General features: G+C 33.4%; 1 protein-coding gene across 1 annotated transcript in view; it reads right to left on the minus strand.

Annotated features, from left to right (window-relative positions):
• Positions 1-12,093, minus strand: part of LOC115210311 (adhesion G protein-coupled receptor L4-like) — a 70,915-nt gene that overhangs the window by 19,484 nt on the left and 39,338 nt on the right. Inside the window, exons 12-18 of the mRNA XM_029778836.2 lie at positions 11,478-11,639; positions 10,411-10,473; positions 8,183-8,291; positions 6,185-6,292; positions 4,919-4,991; positions 1,881-1,995; positions 6-52 (exon numbers count right to left, since the gene is read on the minus strand). Coding sequence (XP_029634696.1) covers positions 6-52; positions 1,881-1,995; positions 4,919-4,991; positions 6,185-6,292; positions 8,183-8,291; positions 10,411-10,473; positions 11,478-11,639 — 677 coding nt within the window. The remainder of the gene's footprint in view (positions 1-5; positions 53-1,880; positions 1,996-4,918; positions 4,992-6,184; positions 6,293-8,182; positions 8,292-10,410; positions 10,474-11,477; positions 11,640-12,093) is intronic.

The raw sequence follows: 12,093 nt of genomic DNA on the forward strand, positions 1-12,093 counted from the left end.
CTTACGTTGGGCTAGAACTCCAATAGACACATTTTGTATTTGAAGTTAGTTTCTGAAAAAAATAGTTTAAAAAATTATTGTTTTAACATTTATGATTTTTTTGTTCTTCTGGAAAATACACTTTACATAATCATCTAAATAATCAAATGAATTTAAAGTATTACACTGGGTAACAGAAATTATAGAACAGACATTATCCCTTTAGCATTTAAACCGACCATATCCGCCACAAATATTCTACATGTTTTATGTACAAACTAGCCAGATCCAGCCTTTCACACTGACCATGTAATTCATTCTAAAAACATAATGTCACACCATTGCAACATAGGAGCAGAGAGATAATACATGATTAATTTAAACCAACTTGAATAAATAAGCATTATGTTTGGCAGTATAATCTGAATGCTAAAGGGTCAACCCTTTAGCATTCAAACTGGCCATATCAAGCCAAAATATTCTATTTGTTTTCTGTTCAAACTTGCCAGACCTGACCTCTCACACCTACATTACAGTGTCATTCTATAAATAAACAATCACATCATCAAAATCTCAAAGTTATGAGATAATGCATGATTAATTCAAACCAATTTGAATAAAGAAGCATTACATTTGACAGAATAATCTGAATGCTAAAGCGTTAAAACAACATTAGTTGTTAGGATTGGGTTACAACTAGATATTCTGTAGGTTAAGAGGTAAGATGGGCCATTTATTCAGAAAGAAGTTACTGATTACTGATTACCACAATGTCTATTGTAGTTATTAATAATCAACTCTTTCTATAAATCACTTGTCCTATCTTTCTACTTCATACCAGAGGTAAACATACTACAAATGTGTTTACTTGTGAAAATTAGTTAAACTATTGACAACATAAAGGATTGAATACAACCAACTCAAGCTAAAACAGAGCAAACAATGTATCTCTTTAAGACAACTATCACTTCTAATTTCTAACTATAATTCACAGCTGTCTAATATGGTAGAATTAAAGAATGGGAAATCTGCAGCTGTTGAGGTCTTTGAACATAGCCCTATGAAAGAAGTTTGAACATTTTAATAAAAAATATACATTTTTGTTGATTATATTCTTTCTCAATTTTATTTCCAGTTTGTGCTATATGATACATCAAGCCATCCTTAGACAACTTCAGTAGCATACAAGTTTTTCTACAAAAATTAGTTGTTAGGCCTTTACTTTATGCCTCTGTTTCTGGAGGAAGAGATGTCTGCACCTACAGTTTAAATTTTTATATTACTTTTTCACTTTTTCACTTATTCTGATTGTTCAGAGTTTGCATTGTATCTTAGTCTGTATATACATTAATATTATCAGTTTTAATTTTCTTTGTATACCTGGTCATAAAGAAAATTGATAGCAATCTAATAATGAAAACTAAGATACTTTGAACAGAACCAATATTTCAAACTAAGAAACTATATCAAGAATTAACACTAAGGATTAAAAAGTAAAAAGAAATTCAGGTAGATAACATCAAAATATGAACTAGAATACAAGTGAAAAACTGTCCTAGACAAATGAACAAATAGGTAAAGTGGTAAGTCATCACAAATTGACCACTGGAGGTGACACTGGATTGGGTAAACACTTTTTGATACATTCTATCTTATATAAGCACTTAACCTTTTAGCATTTTAACCATATCCAGCCCAAATATGCTATCTGTTTTATGTTCAAATCAACCAGATCCAGCCTATCACACCTACCCTCCAATGTCACTCTAAAAGTATACAGTCACATTATTAAAATTTAGAAGCTATGAGATATTGCATGATTAATTAAAAACAATGTGAATGAAAAAGCACTACATTAGACAGGATAATAAGAATACTAATGGGTTAAATGATAAACTTACCTTATGGTTCAGACGAAAAGTTATGTTTTTTATGGGGTTTTTTGAATTCACTTTGTGAATTGTGAAACTTAGAATATCTGAAAGAAGATCTTTGTGATTTGTGCTTTCATTTGTCCTAAAATAGAAACATATTTAGTTTATTCATAGGATTCATACTACAAAACTGGAATGGAAAGAAATGTGATTTTCTATTCTCATCTCCACCTTAAGAAGGTACCTTCTTATCACAGTCTGTTCTTATCCAGAGACTGTTTTTGTAAGATTCAAACAGAAATGTTGTAAGCCACTAAATCTAGACAGTTATATCAAATATGTAATCAGTTTGCTTTTCTAGGGTGGTTCCTTCCTATAATCAGTACACTTCACATAACACCTGGCTTACTGGGAACTTTCTCTCCTACATGGTATTCTTGTGGTCTCTTACCACAAGTATATCATGCAGGAAAACAATGTTCTTTCCCTCAACATCAGCAAGGTCTTCATATCTGGTATGGGAATCTCTTAACTAAGTTGTGCACTTTGGGGCTCCATCCCTATTTTATTGGATGGCAAGTTTCCTATCAGACTGCTCCTTCACAACATCCGCTACCATGGCTTCCTGTGACATATACTTTGGTATGCCTCAAGGATTGGTTATGTTGTCTATATACTTTCTTCTATACATGAATGATTAAATTGCAATTATTTCTAATGACACATACAGTCTTATAGCACTACACTCTATCTACATATATATATAGAGTTTTGCAACACTACACCCTCCTTGCACATACCAAGAAAACGATCCTATAACAGTCCCTGCATTAAAAAAAGTCTTACAGCATTGCACTTTCCCTGCATACATCAAGAACACAATTTTGCAACTCCATACCCTCCCTGCTGCATCACCATCATCATCATTTAATGTCTGTTTTCCATGCTGGCATGAGTTGGACAGTTTGACAGGAACTAGCCAGTTGAAGAGCTGCCTAGGCTCCCTGTCTGTTTTGTCATGGTTTCTACAGCTGGATCTCCTTCTTAATATTAACCACTTTACAGAGTGTACTGAATGTTTTCACATAGCACCAGCTTGGGTGCTTTTATATAGCACCGGCATGGGTGCTTTTTACGTGGCACTAGCACCTTGCATATATAAAAAAGGAATGTTGTAATAATACACTCTCTTTGTTTTAGAAGGAAACAATCTTGCAAAACTACATCCTCTCTGTTAATGAACAACACTGTTAAAATCCCTAAATTTATAATGTTTGCTGCTCTCTAATGAAACCTTACCTAGAAGGGACCACAAAGTTTATGGACACAGCCCCTCTTCATCTGAATAAATTTTTTTTGATCAATTTTGGTACATTTATATTAACACTAAACACTAATCCATGGAGGCACATGGCTTAGTGGTTAGGGTATCAGCATCATGATTGTAAGGTTGTGGTTTCGATTCCTGGACCAGGCAACACGTTGTGTTCTTGAGCAAAACACTTCATTTCACATTGCTCCAGTCCACTCAGCTGGCAAAAATGAGTAACGCTGCGATGGACTGGTGTCCCGGCCAACTGGGGAACACATACGCCATAGAAACCAGGAAACCAGGCCCATGAGCCTGGCTAGGCTTTAAAAGGGCACATTTATTTTTTATTTTAAACACTAATCCAGGTGTTTTCAACTACAGGATGTTAGGTTCTTAACATAATACTGACATGTATCAATTTCAGTGTTCTTAATTCATCATAACTTTATGACTTATGTAATAAACAATCATGATGTGTTGAATGTAATAATAATGTTTTTTTCTATGACACACAAAATCAAATTTGTTGACATCAGGGATAGTTGATTAAATGACTAAGGAAAATTATCCATGAAAATTTAATAGTAAAGTAGGTTATAAAACAAGAAATTTTAATTAACTGAAATAACATCTTAGAGCATCCATAGATCTTAAGCACTAAAGAGCAAGCTCACTTTCCAATGCATTTCATTTTTAACTAATTAATATGTTTTGGTAAATTACGTCAAGTATGTTAGCATCCACTTTACTACAGTTAACTAAATCAACTACACTATATTACAGCTGTTTATTATATTAATCATAAAGTAGTAAAAAGACTCAGTCCACTCTAGAACTGATTCTCATACTGACCTATTAAATTGAATGTTCACAGTTGCTTCTATATTGTCTCAGTCAACAATTATTTCTTATACTTGCATTATGGACCTAAAACCCAAGATATTTTTGGTGGTGAGATCAGTGAAAAGTTCATGTTTTAAGTAGTACGAATGAAGTAAAATGACAGAGCTCACTGGTAGTTTTCATCTACCTAATCAGTATTCCACATTATATAAGGGTTTCTTTTTAGAGCATGTCAGCAATTTTGTAAGAAATAGGTAATCTTTTCTAGATTACCAGAATGAAAGTCAAATCAATCCTAAGAGTTTGAACTTGAAACTACAGAGGACAAAACTAATTAATGCAATTTAGTTAACTCTGGCACCTGACTCTGGCTCTCTGCATTCCTTAATCTTAACAAATAATATTTATTGTAAGGCATCTCCTGCAACATGGAAGCATTGCATTCCTACAAAATCTTGCTATAATTTGGAATTCTGTAAGTATGAATTCTATTTTCCCACTGTCTTCAGTGTTATATATATAACTTGGAAGTCAATAGAGAATTAGATTTTGCATTACAGAATTCCTGATTACAAGGTTTTCATGAATACAAAACTTCTGTAACATAGAGGATGTCTGTCTTAATAATTATATGAGAAAGATAAACTTACTGTAGATTTATTAAATACTATGTTTCTTTTTTAAACAGTTTTATATTTATTTTCCATTGTAACCTGAGTGAAAACTTCCCCCCTTTTTTTCTGTAAATTTGTTTGTCGATATATGACTGATGCATTTATTCTATTGTTGATTTGCTGCAGACAAAATGAGGCAAATAGAGTGGTATACTTTTGTATATGCAATAGCCATACTGAGATTTGAACTCATGACAAGTAAGAGATAAAATGAGAAATAACTCAAGTGGCCTCACCAGTTAGCTTCAGTCGTTTGTATGATGTATGTTAATGATTTGTAGAAGACAACACTATAAAACATGTGGTCATCTGAGAAAGAAAAAGAAAAAGAAACATTATTATCTGCCACTTTCACTGTTTAGCTGAACTTCTAATGATAAAAAAGATTAACTGATTTAATTTTAATGGAACTTGATCCAAATTTGTAATCACTGAAACAATGAATTAGGCAATGTCATAACTCCTAACACACAGATTGCAGAACCAGTTATTTCTTTACAAAAGGATAAACCTTGCATCATTTCAACACAGTTGTGCCATGACATGGGAGCTGGCTTTGAAGACAAAAGATTGTGAGAATTGAACTCACAACTCTTTCTCCATACCAATCAATCAAACTAACAAATTACTCCAGAGTTTTAGAATCTTTGATAAAAGCCTCAACAATGAGGAAATGTCACTGCCTATGAGAATGGCTTACAATGACAGTTTGACTGAGAGACAAGTAACTATTAACAGAGATTCAGTAAGGTAATTAAACTGAATAGAAATGATCTTTTGCATAAAGAAGTGCCACTCTCTAACTTTGGAGGGAACCTGTGGAAGAAGTAGACTAGAGGAAGGAGAGGGATGAGGTGGTGAAATATGATCTTAGGATTTTGAGTCTCACAGAGGTGATGACAAGTGACCATGACTTTTGGTGATTTGCTATGCTTGAAAGGACATGTCAAGCTAAGTGAAACCATAGTCATGGCCAGTGCTGGTGACATGTGAAAGGTACCCCTACTGGTGACACATATAAGGCACTCATGCCAAAGACACGTGAAAGACACCCAGCACACTCTGTGGATGGTTGGCCTAAGGAAGGGTAACTAGCCACAGAAACCAAGCCAAAATAGAGTGGAGCCTGGTGCAGCTCTCCAACTTACCAGCTCCAGTATGGAAAGCCGATGCTAAATGATAACTACTAACCCATCCAAAAGTGCTCTTTGTCCTACAATACAAACTTCCAGTTTTGAAGTGATCTAAATCAAAACCTTCCATAAAAATTCCATGTTAATTTATGCTCCAAACACCAGTTTAATGATGACAAAGTTATTCTACTAAATTGTCCATTATTTTGAAAATTAATTGAAACAGAGGCAGTGTATTTTAACAGAAATATGGTAGCAAAAGGGTTGATAATTTACAATATAAAAGATAAATACTAACATTAACAAATCTTTACATAAACACAGATAAGGATGTATTAATAATGGATATAAAGAGAAAATAATCTTTACCTGAAGATATATTCTTAATTACTGACTCATCAATATGAACTTGGAGGGATTCGTCAGAATCAAGATTTACTGAAATGGTGTTATTCTTTATTTCATCAAATTGGAAAGCTACAAAGATAAATAAGATTTTATTATAAAGTTAAGTATCAGTAAATGCGAACATGTCATGTATTTGATCATGAACTAAAAAGAAGAGAAAATAGCATATCGCATAGCCTTCATGGTTAGTATGATGCCAATGAAGAATTTCATCCACATGTGCTTTTGAAGAAGTTTTCATGCCATCATGGGAGTTCTGTACTGTCTTAAAAAAGGATTGCTGGATATACTATACCTTAAAAGAGGATTGAATGGGCAAGACTGAAGTGCCATCCATCCTTCTGTATTTATATATATAGCAACATTGGAACCCACACACAAGGTACAGGAAACTTATATACACACCATTCTGCTCAAATAATGGAATTGCAGATACAATATCCTTATGTATCTCACTTCTATATTCCTTCTGCCACTTCACTCTGTATTTCATATCTTCTCTATAATAACTATTGCTCAACCATTTTCTCGCACTGTCTCTGATGAAGAGATATATAAAATATCCCTGAAACAGCTGTAAGACCTTCTCTTTATAAATGTTCTGAAATCTTTCATAGCCTTGGATTTTTTTATCTCATTAGCTTTTGCTTTGCTGAACGACCTGCACAAATGTTTGTGCTGCACGTTAACTTGCTCCTTCCATCAAATCAACATTGCCTGAAAAGGTGGACTGTGTACCCAACGTCAGTTTTCAAAGTAATTGCAGAGCAACGTGAGATAAAATGTTTTGCTCAAGAACACAATGCACCTCCCAGTCTAGGAATTAAAACTACGATCTAGTGATTGAGTGCAACACTCTAACCCCTAAGCTATCTACCCACACACGCATACACATACATATAAAAGGAATTGCTGAAGTTGTTACAATATAGAATGGCTTGTGATATTTATTTGTTCTGGCTCTATGTATTCTGAGTTCAAATTCTGTGGACAGCTTTGTTTTCCACCACCTTGTGGGGTGGGGTGGGTCAATAAATAAAATACCAATAATAAATAAATACCAGTTCTTCTTCTTCTCTCCCCCCCCTCTCTCTCTCTCTATCTTTGCTTAACTGCATTGTGAGAGGGTCATGAGAGACTATTCAGAGTGTCTAAGATGTCAGAAATATAAAAAGACCTACTGTCACAACTAAAAATCTACAAGGAGATCCAAAGAGACACTTACACTCCAAGAGTTAGCAGTTACATGCATACAATATATTCATGCATTATCTAATTGTTTATATACCCATACATTTTAAGGATAATTTTTTTTTCCTTGAAAATAGACCAAAATTGATTAAGCACAGAGTAAATACTCAAATAATAAATAATTTTGCATATTAAAATGTGTTGCAAGCATTTTCATTGTCACACAACTATGAAAAACACTGCCTCAAAAAGACCCATCCAACACATTCAAGCATGGCAAAAATGATGTAAAAATTATGAGGTGCAAATGTGGCTATGTGAGGGTTTAGAAAAACTGAAGTTGTAATAAGTGTGTGAATCTGAGAGGGGAATATGTTGAATAAAATAATCAATTGATCCTCCTGTATTTTCTTTTATCCAAAGCCAAGAACTTTTCAGTACCCGCCAAGTAAATGCATTCCATATGTGTGTGTGTGCATGTGTATGTCTGTGTTTGTCCCCTACCACTGCTTGACCACCAGTGTTGGTGTATTTACATCCCTGTAACTCAGCAGTTCAGCAAAAGGGAACGATAGATTAAGTACCACACTTAGAAAAAAAAGTACTGAGATCGATTCATTCAACAAAAAAATTCTCCAAAGTAGTGCCCCAGCATAGCCATAGTCTAATGATGAAACAAGTAAAGGATAAAAGGTAAAAGATAGCTATAATGATACTGAAGTTTAAGGGGAAAAAAAAGGAAAAGTAGAAATAAAATGCCCTTCTTACCTATATTTTCTTTTTCAATGTTGACTTGTTCAGAGGAATTTGTTGTATTTATAATATTCTCCAGGAATTTGTCAACAACTTTCATTACCTCTGTAGGATGCATTTTTTTCTGAAATAAATAGTATTGTCAAATTAATAACTGAAAGGTGATGAGCCGGCCAAATTATTAGCACACCAGGCTAAATGGTATTTCATCCATCTTTACGTTCTGAGTTCAACTTCAGGCAAAGTCAACTTTTCCCTCCATCCTTTTGAGGTCAATAAAATAAGTACCAGTTGATCACTGGGGTTAATGTAATTGACTTATCCTCTCCTATGAACTTACTGGCCTTGTGTCAAAATTTGAAATCAATATTAATAACTGCTAAAAGGTGGCAAGCTGGCAGAATCATTAGCACACTGGGAAAAATGCTTAATGACATTTTGTCTATCTTTATGTTCTGAGTTCAAATTACGGCAAAGTCGACTTTTTGTTTATCCTTTCAGGGTTGATAAAATAAGTACCAGTTGATAAAATAAGTACCAGTTGTAATCAACTTATACTCTCCCGCAAAATTGCTGGTCTTGTGCCAAAATTTGAAATTAATATTAATAATGCTGAATAATCATTTTTAACTATTACATACATTTTTCTGGCTCAGAAATATTTACAACCTTTTAGAATTTTCACAAATAAACATATGTGTCATAAGAATTCAGAAACTTTGAGGGAACATGAAATAATTCTTATTTGGAATGGTGAACCTTGAAGCAGCTAAAGTATAAATTAGTGACTATGGATAAAATTTCTAAAATGGATAGATTCTAAATGGATAGATTCAAGGGATTGCTTTGGTTCAATGATAGGATGTTTGTCATGTTTACAAAAGATGTGAGATTATGTCCCACAGGCAGACTGCGATTTTTTCAGGTGTGGCTGTGTGGTAAAAATATTGCTTCCAAATCACATGGTTCTGGGTTCAGTCTTACTGCATGGCACCTGAGCAAGTGTTTTCAACTATAGTCTTGTGATTGGATTTGGTAGATAGAAACTGAAAGAAGCATGTTGTATGTGCGTGTGTGTGTGTGTGTGTGTGTGTGTGTGTGTGTGTGTGTGTGTGTGTGTGAGTGTGTGTGTGTGTGTGTGTGTGTGTGTGTGTGTGTGGTTGTGTGTGTGTCTTTGTGTCTGTGTTTGTTACCCCATTACTGCTTCACAACCAGTGTTGATGTATTTATATCTCTGTAACTTAGTAGTTTGGCAACAGACTGATAGAATAAGTACTAGGCTTTAAAAATAAGTCATGGAGTCAATTTGTTCAACTAAAACCCTTCAAGGCAGTGCTCCAGCATGGCCACAGTATTATGACTGAAACAAGTAAAAGAGTAGATGGTTTTTTTTTCAACTTAATATTTACAAGCTGTTATTTAGATGTAACTTGTTACACTTGATAGTGCAATGAACAAAAATATTTCCTTGCATTCTGTTACAGCTCTTAATATTTGGTGTTCAAATTCTTCTATGGTCAGTTTTGCCTTTTACCCTTCTAGGATCATTCTGAGCATGATATAATTAACTAAAACCTCTCTCTAAATTTCTGCCCATGTGCCTATTCTAGAAATCAAAATTAATACTATCTTTATCTTTTCCTTGTTTCACATAGGACTGCAGTCATGCTGAAGCACTACCTTGATGGTTTTACTTAAACAAATTGACTCCAGTACTTGGTTTTAAATCTGGTACTTATTCTGTCAATTTCTCTTCTCAAACCACTAAGTTACAGGGACACAATCAAAAACCACTTTCAAGCCATGGTATGGGGACAAACACAAAGACACACACACCTAAATATACGCATACATACATACATATATATAAGCATATACATATAAATACATACATATAAGTCTACATACATGACCTAGTGCTTAGTGTGTTGCACTCATGAGGATAAGATCATAATTTCGATTCCCAGATCAGCAGTGCATTGTGTTCTTGAGCAAAATACTTCATTTCATGTGGCCTCAGTCTACTCAACTGAAAATGGGTAACCCTGCAATGGCTTGGTGTCCTTGTTCAGAAGGAATGTTGGCTTGCTTACTTCAGAAGTGCATCTCTCTTTGAGATGTTATTTCCTTCTTTTTTTTTCTTTTAATGTCATAAATGATAATAATGATAACAATTATCAGGCTAATTAACAACAAAAATAAAAACATCAATGTTATACAAATATAAAGAAAAATTTTTTTACCTCATTGTTCAAGTTTGTCCAACAATTTTTCTTTGTCATATTATTTAATATATCTACAAAAATCTAGAAAGAAATTAAGAGAAGGATTACAAAGGTATGTTAAAAAATAAAACATGCAGTTTCATGATAAAACTAATAATGAACATGTAAAGAATTAAGCTATTTCAGTCAAATTAAGAATTAGTGGTCTTAATAAGAGAAAAGCTTCATTTAAAAATATTGTATTTTCATCAGCAAATACAGCTTACTTTTATTTCACATTTTGATGTTCTACATTTTTATTATTTTTCACATTTTTCCATGCAAATTTGTGAATCCAGAATCTCATCATAATGATGCTATGGTGTTGATATGTATATATGTATATGTGATAGATATATTGATATGTATATATGTTAAAGTGTTGATATGTATGCATGTGGCTGATAAAAAACAACTCCTCTTCTATGATTCTCTCACACAAATCCTAAACACAATTGATGAACTAAGCTTGTTACTTCAGCCACCTAATCTGAAGATATGAAACTGTAAAAAGACTGAAAGACAGACAAAATTAAGAGGAATGACCACTAAAGTGGACACCTAATATGCCAAATATAGATGTCAAATTGTCATTACCATGAAGAATATGTTCTCAAGAAAAATCTCAGCAAAACGCCCAAATGTAAAAATGAGCAAGACAAATGAAAATAAACGACATAAAAAACGATTACCTACGTACCAATGGTTTCCCTTGCTAATATAAACGTATGCAAACAAGCAGATATCTGCAAAATCGGCAGTGTAGTCTGTCGTTTACAAAACACAATTTCCAGAGCTAGATACAGAACGCTCAACCGAAATCGAGCAACACAATTTTTAATCTTTGGATTTTCTAAATATGCTAATCCACTGGTTTTAATTGATTAATATCAATTTCTACCTTTATTATTTAATTTATACATATATATATATATATATATATATATATGCATACATGCATACACACACACACATATATGAATGTCAATGAATCTAAATTTTCATTAAAATCTTAAATTCTGCAGGGTTTGAATTCATATACTCACTTGCATTTTATTCTCGGTTTCCATGACGACATCAGGTAAATTATTTATAGTATCAATGAACTTCACAAGATTATGCTTCTTTGATTTAGATGTTCTATTTTGCAAGTTATCAGCGGTTTTCTTTTCCATTGTAGTAGTGTGGTTATAAGAAATTGTAGTGGTCTAAGAAACAAAACAATAAAATTAATAAAGACTGAAATATTATTTTACATCTGTGTGTGTATGTGCATGTGTATGTGTGTGTGTGCGCACATGCTTGTGTGTGTGTGTGTTTAAAAATTATATAAGTACAAACAAATGGAACAAATGGAAAGTACACACATTGGCTGTCACTAAATCCTCATCAGTTATTGTCCAAAGGATTAAAACAATTTCCTGCCTTTTCAAATCAATCAAAGAAAGGGTAGAATTTCAAGGAAAACAATTTTGCATGCAAAGGTATCTCCTTGCCAGTTTATATGGCTAAACAATGACACTGTGTAACATGATTTTTGTCCTTGGGTAGCATCTGTTATTTCCTTTTTGCTTACTCCTAGAAACTATGGAAAATGGCTAATATTTTCTTCAAACTTTGCTTTTGCTACATTTATTCAAACCCCAAAGAATCCCTTTCAAC

The sequence above is a fragment of the Octopus sinensis genome, linkage group LG4 (genome assembly GCF_006345805.1).
Source record: "Octopus sinensis linkage group LG4, ASM634580v1, whole genome shotgun sequence".
Lineage (NCBI taxonomy): Eukaryota > Metazoa > Mollusca > Cephalopoda > Octopoda > Octopodidae > Octopus > Octopus sinensis.